We start from the raw sequence: 9,785 nt of genomic DNA, 5'->3' as shown, positions 1-9,785 counted from the left end.
GCGGCAAACCGTGCCACCCGCGGCTAGAACCGCCTTCTGCGCCAAGTTCTGCAAACTTTGCACCCGGCTCCCCAGCGAGTCCTGTCCGCGTTCTGCGCCAGGTTCTGCAGCAAAGACGGGACGAAGCTGTGGGGAGAACAAGCACCCTGTGATTGGGGGAGTGAATGAAGCCATCATATCAGAGTCCTCAGATCCCGGTTGGTTTCCTGAATGTCATGAGGAGGAACCTTGACGAGAACCAAATTCGCAGGCGAGCGAGCCGTCTCCAGGGCCTAGTGGGAGATTTTCTCCACGAGTGTAAACCGCACAAACGCTGCTGGAGAACCAGGGTCTCAGCCCCGACGTGCATCCCAGCCACCGGCTGCTCCCCCCATCCCGGCTTATTTTTAATGGAGTCATTCACGGATCTCTATTTGCTTTTCTCCATGTCGTTCTAATCAACACAACAAATTTCGCGGGATTTCAGGAATTCCTATGTTAAGATCTTCCTGGGTTTTTAACAGAAGTGGCTCCCAGCACCTGGCATTGAATTTCGGCTCTGTATGCTCACAGGCGGGAAAATGTCCTACATCCACCTTCGGGGAGACCCAGGGACAGCTGTGTCCAGAACTCCTGCCCGGTGCTACACTTCTCAGTCTGACACACGAGTGTGACCACATCACTAATACGGGGGATGAGCCAGGATCTGGATGCCAGTGGCTGAGCACAGATACCAACCAGGGGCGTACACACTTGTGGCCACAACCACACATCTGTGTGCCGCTTTAATAAGTGTGGGGACATGTTGGGATTAGGGTTAGCAAAAGCACGGAGAGAGTCCGTTTAACCTACGTTTCAGAGCCATGTGGCCCGCTCCTTAAGCTGGGTGTGGTGAATTAGCAGAGCATTACCGAATTTCCCAAAGCATCTCCCAGAGGATTGTGTGGCATTTATTCATGTATCCCCAGACTACTTCCTGATGCTGTGCCACTCAGCAATCCACACATATCCAAACACTTTCAGGGGCCACCGTGTCACAAAGGATCAGATTGCTTAAATAAAAGAAAAGAGAAAAAAAGAGGGGACTTTATTATCTGTTAGAAAGAAGCAGTGGACATCGTTCCTGAAATTTTTGCAGCCACTTTAAAAAATGCATGGTTTAAGCCAAATTATCAAAACGACTCCAAAAAAGACACATGTCAATTGCCAGTTTAGCATTTTACTTAAAGCTATTCTCCAACGCAGGCTGAATGAGGTTCTCATTAACCTAGGAGCACAGGCCCATTTTTGGAGAGATGGTCTCTGCTCATTCCAGGACAAGAAAAGAAAATGAAGGAGGAGGCCTAAAGCTGATGAAATCAACGTGTTTTGATGTGGCCTCAAGGCTTTTTTTTCTCCCCCAGAATGTAACTTCATCTTTATGTTGTGACTAATTTCAAAACGTATTTGCTACAGTATAACTTTTAAATGCAGTATTTAATGCTGTCAGGTTACTTGAAGACAAAGTTTTACAGAAAACTTGAAATTCCAGAAAAAACTGCAGTGTACCCATAAACACCTAGAAAAAATATAATTAAAAAATTTAAAGCATCAAACACCCTCCGATCTCGTTAGGAATAACAAACACATTTTGTGTATCCCAGTTCACTCTGCGGGTAGGGGGGTGGTGGAGTGTACAGAGCGAGTGTGCTGTGTATTTATGTTGGGGGGGGGGAGAGAAAGAGAGAGAATTCTTGATCGGTTTGCCCTTTCCCAAGGAGAAAGAAGCCAGAGGGAGGGGCTGAGGAGGGACGGAGGGGGCTCGGTTGCACTACATTTTGGTTCCAAGTGTGTTCCCTTGAGACAAATTCAGATAAATTCCATTTGCAATCTTGTTACTTGCGGGGCAATTGGAGGCCTCCGTGACCCCACGGAGGTCATCCGTCCGGGGCCTGGTGCCGCCATCGGGGTCTCCTTCGTCCTGCAGACCAAACTTCGGCAGAGATCCTAGGCGGCGGGGACGCAGAAGCAGCCATGTGGGCCCGCGGTTAGAAACAACACACCAAAGGGCCAGACTAGAAACCTGGTCATTATTTCTTGATCCGTATTAACACTGTAAATGCTACAAAACCATCTATCGATTTTAAGTTTCTTCCCTTCCACTGAAGGGAGCTCCGTGAAGATCGTATCTCCCCCCCCCCCACACACACACACCCCGGGGAGTCTCTCACTTTTAGTTTATGCTGATAACGCCTCTTTCTCCTTCTTCTGATTTACTGATTGTATTTTAAAGTCACAAAACATGCATATAAAATTAGCACGTTCCAATTACAGGGGAAAACTGGGCTTTTTTCTCCCTCTCTCTCTCTCAAATTTATTGACTCAAAACTCGATGCATTTTTTGTTTTAAGGAGAGGTCTTTTTTCGTTTTTAGAAGAAAGGCTTTTTAGGAAATTATGTACATAATCTGAATCCCCCTCCCCACACCGCAACGCCGAAAATAAAAATTTCACAATGCATTTACAAGAAATAATACAAAACAAAAAAAAATGGAAATGCTCAGATACAGAAAGTTTTACAAAACCCAGAATATAACGCGGCCACCCGAAAGCACTGGGGAGATCTGTGTATAAATTAACAAACCAACCAAAAAGAAAAAAAGAAAAAAAGGAAAAAAAAGCGGTAACAACTACAAAAAAGTCGTTAAGTGTCTGGATCTGCCTCACTACATCAATAACGAACGAGCACAGCTCCCGGCACCGAGCCTCGGGTCTCGGGCGACCAAACGGCGCCAGGAAGCGGTGCAGGGTGAGGGGGCGCGCCGGCCGGGATAGAAAAGTTGGGAGTCGCCTCTCGCTTGGTTTGGCCTTTGTCCCCTCGCGCAAAGAAAACGCTTTCCGTCTCCTCCGTGAGTGATAAATACTGTACAAAAAGTCTCAAGAAAGCCCCAAAGTCGGCCTAGACCGCACGGCGGTGTCTGCGCCCGGCGGGTCCCCAGGAGCTCCCGCAAAGGGGAGGTGGGGGCCGCGGGTCGCCCGCGCTCGTCGCCAGTGCCTTCCTCTTTACAAGAACGTGGAACCGTCTGTACAAAAGCAAGGCCGCCCGGGGCGGGCCGCGCGCTCCCTCGTCGCGCGTCGTGGGCGCGGGCCGCAGAGTCCCCGCGTCCCTAAATGTGCGTCAGGGGCACCGTGCCGTTGACGCCCGCGCCCGCGCCCTGGTAGTGCTGCGGCAGCGAGTGCAGCCTGCTCTGCGCCGCGGCCGCCGCGGCCGCCGCCGGGTCTCCGCCCTCGCCGGCGGGCAAGTACATGCTGATCATCTCGCGCAGGTCCCCGGGGCACGGCGCCCGCGAGTGCGCGGGGGCGGGCGGGCTGCCGCTCGGCTCGGACTTGACGAGCGAGCCCAGGGCGCCCAGGGCGCCCGACGACGCGGCCGCCGCCGCTGCCGCCGCCGCCACGGCCGAGTTCTGGTGCGCGCCGCCCGCGGCGGCGGCGGCGGCGGCCGCAGCGCCGTAGGGGAGGCCGCCGTAGCCCGAGGGCGAGGCGCTCATGTAGCCCTGCGAGTTAGAGATGGGGCTGTACTGCAGCGCGCCCATGTCGTAGCGGTGCATGGGCTGCGGGTTGTGCGGGTGCGCGTGCGGGTGGTGCGGGTGCGGGTGCGCCGGGTGGGCGTGCGGGTGCGCGCCGCCCGCGCCCGGGTGCTGCCCGTAGGCCAGCTGTGCCTCCTGCATCATGGCCGCGGCCGCCGCCGCCGCCGCCACCGAGCCGGGGTAGGCGCCGTTGGCCCAGCCGTTGACGTGCGCGTAGCCGCCGCCCGCCGCGCCGCCCGGGCTCTCCAGGCGCTGGCCCACGGCCGCCGCGCCCACGCCCACGCCCACGCCCATGGCCACCGCCGCGCCGCCGCCGCCCGCGCCGGCCGCCAGCAGCCCGCCGGCCAGCGAGTACTTGTCCTTCTTGAGCAGCGTCTTGGTCTTGCGGCGCGGCCGGTACTTGTAATCCGGGTGCTCCTTCATGTGCAGCGCGCGCAGCCGCTTGGCCTCGTCGATGAACGGCCGCTTCTCGGCCTCGGACATGACCTTCCACTCGGCTCCCAGGCGCTTGCTGATCTCCGAGTTGTGCATCTTGGGGTTCTCCTGGGCCATCTTGCGCCGCTGCCCGCGGGACCACACCATGAAGGCGTTCATGGGCCGCTTGACCCGGTCCTGGTTGGCCTTCGCGACCCCGCCGCCGCCGCCGCCGCCGCCACCGCCACCCCCACCGCCGCCCGCCCCGGCCGGGCCCGACAGGTTCGTGGGGGCCTGGGCGCCGCCAGGCGAGTGCAGGTCGGTCTCCATCATCATGCTGTACATCGGGGCGGCCCGCGGGTTCACCGGCACCGCGCGGGGAGGGCCGGGAGCATAGACGGCCGGGGGGCGGAGGGTGGAGAGGGGCTCAATCGAACGGAGCGGGACGCGGGGAGGGGGAGAAGTCCTACCGGAGAGGAGAGCGGGGCGCAGGTGGAAGCGAAGACAACGGAACGGGAGGCAAAAACACACGCACTCAGCGCAGGTCCGGCTCACAGGTGCAAAGTTTCTCCTGGCGCTCAAACCACTTGCCGAAGAGGGCGCTGGCCGGGGTCGCCGTCTTCGCCGCCGCCGCCGCCGCCGCAGCCCGGTCGCCTCGGCGGAGCGGCGCAAACAGGTGCAGGCGTCGCCAAGCTGCAGCTCCACTTTTCGGGACGTGAGCCGTGCGCGGGGCCTGGCCCGGGGCTCTCCGCCGCCTTCTCGCTGGCCGCCGCCGAGCGCCACCTCCTCGCTCCTGCGCTCGGTCCTCGGCGGCCTCCAACTCCGGGGCTACAACTTCTAGCAGCGCGGCGCGCCGCGTGCGCTGGGCATGTGCCGGTCCCAGGTGCCCGGGGGGGAGCGGGGCGCGGAGGGGGGCGCGGAGGGGGGCCGCTGGGGAGGGGGGCCGGGGGCAGCGCAGGCGCGAGGAGAGGGCCAGAGAGCGGGGCCGCCGAGCCCGGGACTGGCTGCCCGCTGCCTGCCCGAGGCCGTGCGCTCGGAGCGGAGGCGCACGCGGGGCCGGCGGCGCGCGGGGCCCAGCAGCCATACGCCGGGCCCGGGCTGCCATTAAATGAGCGCGCCGCGGCCAATGGGAGCCGGCGGCGGCGGTGATTTGCATGGCGCGCTGGCGAGTGACGTGGGGAGGGAGTAGAAGCTCGGGGCGCGGGCGGCGGGGCGGGAGGAGGGGAGGAAGGAGGGGGAGCAGGGGCAGGAAGGAGGGGGAAGGAGGCCTGGGAGGGGGCACAGCCACGCTGCTTCCTGAGCGCGCGCGGCAGCGGCGGCGGCGGCGGCGAACCCCGAGCTCGCCCTCCTCGCCTCTCCCGCCCGCGCGCTCCGAACGATTAAGGTTGGGTTTAAAAGCGAAGACGGAGAAAGACTCGTTGGGGGCGGGGGGGGGGGTGTTGGGGGTTGGGGGGGAATACAGCCCCGAACCTTGTTTAGAGGAGCACCCAGCTCCGCGGCACCCCCGCCGGCCAAGTCTGCGCTTGCTGGGAGGGGGAAAGTTGGAGCCGAGGCTTGGGAGGAGAGGCGCGCCCCCGGGAGCCGGGGGTAGCTGGAGGGCGTCTGAGATCCGCAGCTCGGAAGCCCCCCACGAGTTCTCCTGCGAGACCCTCCCGGGTATACTTGCTCGGCCGCCGCGTGGGCGGAGGTTCCCCAGTGCCCTCTCTCATCCGCAAGGCCTTCCCGGTCCAGGCCCCGAGAATCCCCCTAAGGAGGAGAGGGGGCGTTTTGTCAGACTTCGCTCCATCAGCCCTGAACTTTGTGTGTGTGTTTGTTGAGGGTTTCAATGAGCCTGGGGGCGTCTTCTCAATTTGGCTCCTTCCTCCTCAAAAGGAATTGCCAGGGAGCTGGGAGACAACAAGATCTGGAGTCTAGTAGTGACTCCACAACAATCGAAAAAGTTTGTTGAAATCGCGAAAGAACGATGGAGCCCACGCTTTTCTGGAGCGAATCTTCCAGCAGCTGTTGGCCCAAGATCTATGAAAACTGCGTGAACGCAGCGGGGCCCACTGGACACCGAACGGGAGAAGCGGGGCCTCACGACTCAGTGACAGATGCCGCTTTCCTACATAATGCGAACGAAAGGCCTGGTTCCTGGGAGGAGTGAGGCCCTGTCTTCGGCCACAACTCCTAACCCTCACAGTGTGCTCCATCTGGGGACGCACAAGAGATTTCCAAGCCCAGTCCAGAGCCCCCACCGTGGCGCTCACGCTACCATTTCAGTCCGAACGATAAGCAAGTGGCCCAGAGTCCCCCCCCCCTTTTTTTTTTTGCAGAGACTCCCTCGAGCCCTAGAACCCCTCGTGCCTACTCCACGCGGGCGTGTGTGCGCGCCCTGGAGAGGGAGGTGCTTAGGGGACGTGGGTGAAGCCGAGCCCAACCACAGCGGCGTGACTGACCATCTTGTAATCGGAATAACCATGTACCGGCGACGATGACCCTAAGCGTTCTAATAAGGACGTTGAAGTGTTCTGGGCAGTGAGCACGTGACACCTTCTCCCTCCCCCTCCATTAAAAAAACCTCTGAGGTGGTGAATATCCTGACCCCATTGCTCGCCCGAGGTGCAGGCGTCCTGCTCTCTGTGATCCCAGTTACCGTGATTATTACTGTATAGCCTTTTTATTATTATTTCAAGGTTGCTACAGTATGCCATGCGACAGCAAATTGGTCTCTGCAGATTGAACTGCTTCCGCTTCAGGCCATTCAGCAGTTAATAGTGAACTCATCAAATAATACATAATTATATTAGAAAGGAAATGTCGTTTTGTATTTAGTTTTTCACTAAATATCTAGGTTATAAAGTCGGTTTTCAACTACCTTCTCATTTCATCAATCGAGTTTGTTAAATCTTTTGATTTGTTTCATGCACTACCTCCAAATATCAGTTACATTGTGAGTGAACAAAAAAAGAACAAGAATATTGTTTAAGAATGCTACAGGCCCGTTTTTCCTTTGATAATTTAGGAGGCGATGGGTGTGCAGTGAGATCCAGTGTGTTATGGAAAGTCAGCAAGACTGAAATAAAGGAAATGGTTTACAAATTATAAACTATATTATCCACTTAGCAATTGAAAGATTTCTTTTCCTCTGCTTTTCAATTTAGATTTTAAACTAAATAGCCTAAGACCCCCTGAAAATGCTTTGTGTGAGTCAGGCTTGGCACATTATTTTCCATATCAATGGGGCAATTTATTTTATAAACACCCTGCACTCCAGTCAGCATTGCAGGAATGCTTTATGCTTTTGGGAACTTGGATGGCCGACTTTGAACGGTCTGGTTTCTTTCGACCACCATCCTGAAAATTGTTTCCAAATACGATGTTACCCTTGTTTTCCGGAGCATCTAAATGGGAGGTAAATGGTTTAGCCTTGCGTGAGATCACGCTGATGCTCAGCATTCAGGGCTCTCTCCACAAGCCCTTTTGAGTGACGAGATGCTCCCTGGGCCCGAGCGGGTGCACGCTCTGGGTGTCCACACGCACAAGCATTAAACTGGAGCCGCAGGTGTAACTTGTTGCCAAGCGATAGATGATTGGCACCAGCCGCCTGTGCCAATTAGGCAGTGGCAGGGCAGTGAGTGCCAGACCTCTCCGTGCCTTCCACCCTGGCATGGAGACTGAGGGGCGTCACATAGACTCCCGTCGGTAACAGCTTCTGGGAGCCTCAGTTCCTCACTCCTGACCCCTCTCCCCAGTGACTTTGAAAGGAGAGGAAACCGTACAAAAACCGGTTTGGAAAACACCTTCTCTCCCCAGTTTTGTTTCTCCCCTCTTCACCTCCACTAGGTTGGCAGGGGCCTCCTTGGGACTGAGGGATTCTTCAAGGTTGGGTGCTAGAGGATTTGAAGACAGACTACACAATTTCCAGGTAACGTCAGGGCCCAGACCCTGAGGGAAGGATTAGTTCACTGATGATTGACCGAATTGGCTTTTTTTTTGGCTTCTCAGAAACTTCATTGTATCTTTTTGCTCAAAATGCCAAAGTGAAGATCGACTTGGCAATATGGATAGGTGAAAATACTTGCTGTTCTTTTATTTAACTTGTGGGCATGATCCTCAAAGAGAATCCAGATCCAAGCTCCGTTAGAGGAAATTATATACACACACATGCACACGTGGGTGTATGTATACGTATGTGTATATACATATGGCACACATACACATGCGAATACACAATGCCCACAAAGAGTATATGCATTCATAAACATCATGCGTTCACAGAGGAGATCTGTACGTGTACATGTAGGCGGGTAGACATACAGAATATATGCATATCTATGTACATGATGTATTTGGGCAATTGCACAAGAGCCCCTGACTTTTAAATAAACTGAGTTCTGGACTTGTAACACCACCAGTGTAAACTGCTTGTGTGGAGTAACTAAGACTTTTGGCTTTGACTTTCCCCACAGCTCCGTGGTTGTGCTCAGGAGAAATCTGGGAAGCAGAGACGGTCAGAGTGGACAGAACTCCCTGTAGATCGCCCCTAGCAATCTTTAAATGAAAGCTGCGTTTCGGGCACCTAGAGGAGACTTTCTGTGCCAGCACCAGTCCACAGCTCCAAGCAAGCAGAGAGATGGACAGGTCAGGAGTTGGCAGGTGGGGACGGGAGTCAGTGAAAGGTCACCGCAGGGAAGCAGTGAGACCAAACATTCCTGTCTTCCGCAGCCTTGGCTCAGTCGGCGGGTCCTGGTGACACTCGCCCAGGAGATGCGCGCACACCGCCGGCGGCTGCGCCCCCACAGGAGTTAAGCTCCTGGGGCTTCCCAGGCAGGGGGAGAACCGAGGCCCGGACTGGGGGCAGCCTTCTAGGCTCTGGAGTCGCCCCGAAGGACCGAGACCCGAGAGATTCCGAGGAGGCAGATCCTGAGGGAGGGAGCCACCAATTCAAGGCAGGACTCGGGGAGCGAAAAAAAGTGATCCGAGAAGAGGCTGCAAGGAGGAGGAGGAGGCGGCGGCGGCGGAGCGAGCGCGGGAGAGAGAACAGGGAAGACGGGGAGGCAGCTAGGGCCTTCGAGGTCATCTCTGCCGACAGGAGGCGCAGACCGAGGAGAGGCGTGTGCCGCTGGAGGGGGACAGCGCGGGGAGGCGGCGGCGGAGGCCGCGTTTCCCCCCTGCCGGGAGCCGCGGGAGCGCGGGCCGCGATCGCCGTCTGCTGGCCGCTGCCGCCCTCGCCGCCTCTCGGAGCTCCGGGCCTCGGGCCCCGCGCCCGCGTCCAGCTCCTGCGGCCTTGCGCCCGTCTCCGGGGCTCGGCGCGCGTCTTCGGGGCTTTTCCAGGCAGGGTGCGCGGGGGTCAACCCCAGCGTCGTAAGGGACACTGGTCTGGCCCGGGTCCCAGGGCGCTCTGGGTCCCCCCTCTGTGCCCTGACCCTGCTAACTTGGCCCGTTGTTCCCAAACAAAGCCAACGGAGGCAAAGTAGCACAAAAGTTTCTTTGTTGATTTTTTTTTTCTTTTAAAGGGGGAAAAATAGTCACAGAAAGGGGTAAAGAGGAAGGAGAAGAAAAAGAGCCGCTGGCCAGTAGGGAACTTCCAGCGGCCCCTGCCATTTGGGATGGCAACTGAGCAGGAGACCTTTGTGGCCGGTCTGAGCTCGCAAGTCCGCGGCCCTCTCCGGGTTCGGAGGCCTGCGCCCGGCGTGTCTGCAGGACAGGGGACATGAAGGCCTTCCTCAGCCATCAGTGTGGGGATCCGCACATCCCCCCTGAAGAGCAAACAACCCTGTGTGTGTGCGCGCGAGTGTTGTTTCGTGCCTCCTAGCTCTCTGGGTGAAAGCATTTGGAGAATCTC

General features: G+C 57.3%; 1 protein-coding gene across 1 annotated transcript; it reads right to left on the bottom strand.

Annotated features, from left to right (window-relative positions):
- Positions 1–1,037: 1,037 nt before the first annotated feature.
- SOX1 (SRY-box transcription factor 1) lies at positions 1,038–5,022 on the bottom strand. The gene has a single exon (XM_043582953.1). The coding sequence runs from the start codon at positions 4,301–4,303 to the stop codon at positions 3,125–3,127; it is 1,179 nt and encodes a 392-aa protein (XP_043438888.1). The 5' UTR covers positions 4,304–5,022; the 3' UTR covers positions 1,038–3,124.
- Between the last annotated feature and the right edge of the window lie 4,763 nt (positions 5,023–9,785).

The sequence above is a fragment of the Prionailurus bengalensis genome, chromosome A1, assembly GCF_016509475.1.
Source record: "Prionailurus bengalensis isolate Pbe53 chromosome A1, Fcat_Pben_1.1_paternal_pri, whole genome shotgun sequence".
Classification (NCBI taxonomy): Eukaryota; Metazoa; Chordata; class Mammalia; order Carnivora; family Felidae; genus Prionailurus; species Prionailurus bengalensis.
This window is presented reverse-complemented; position numbering and strand designations above follow the sequence as displayed.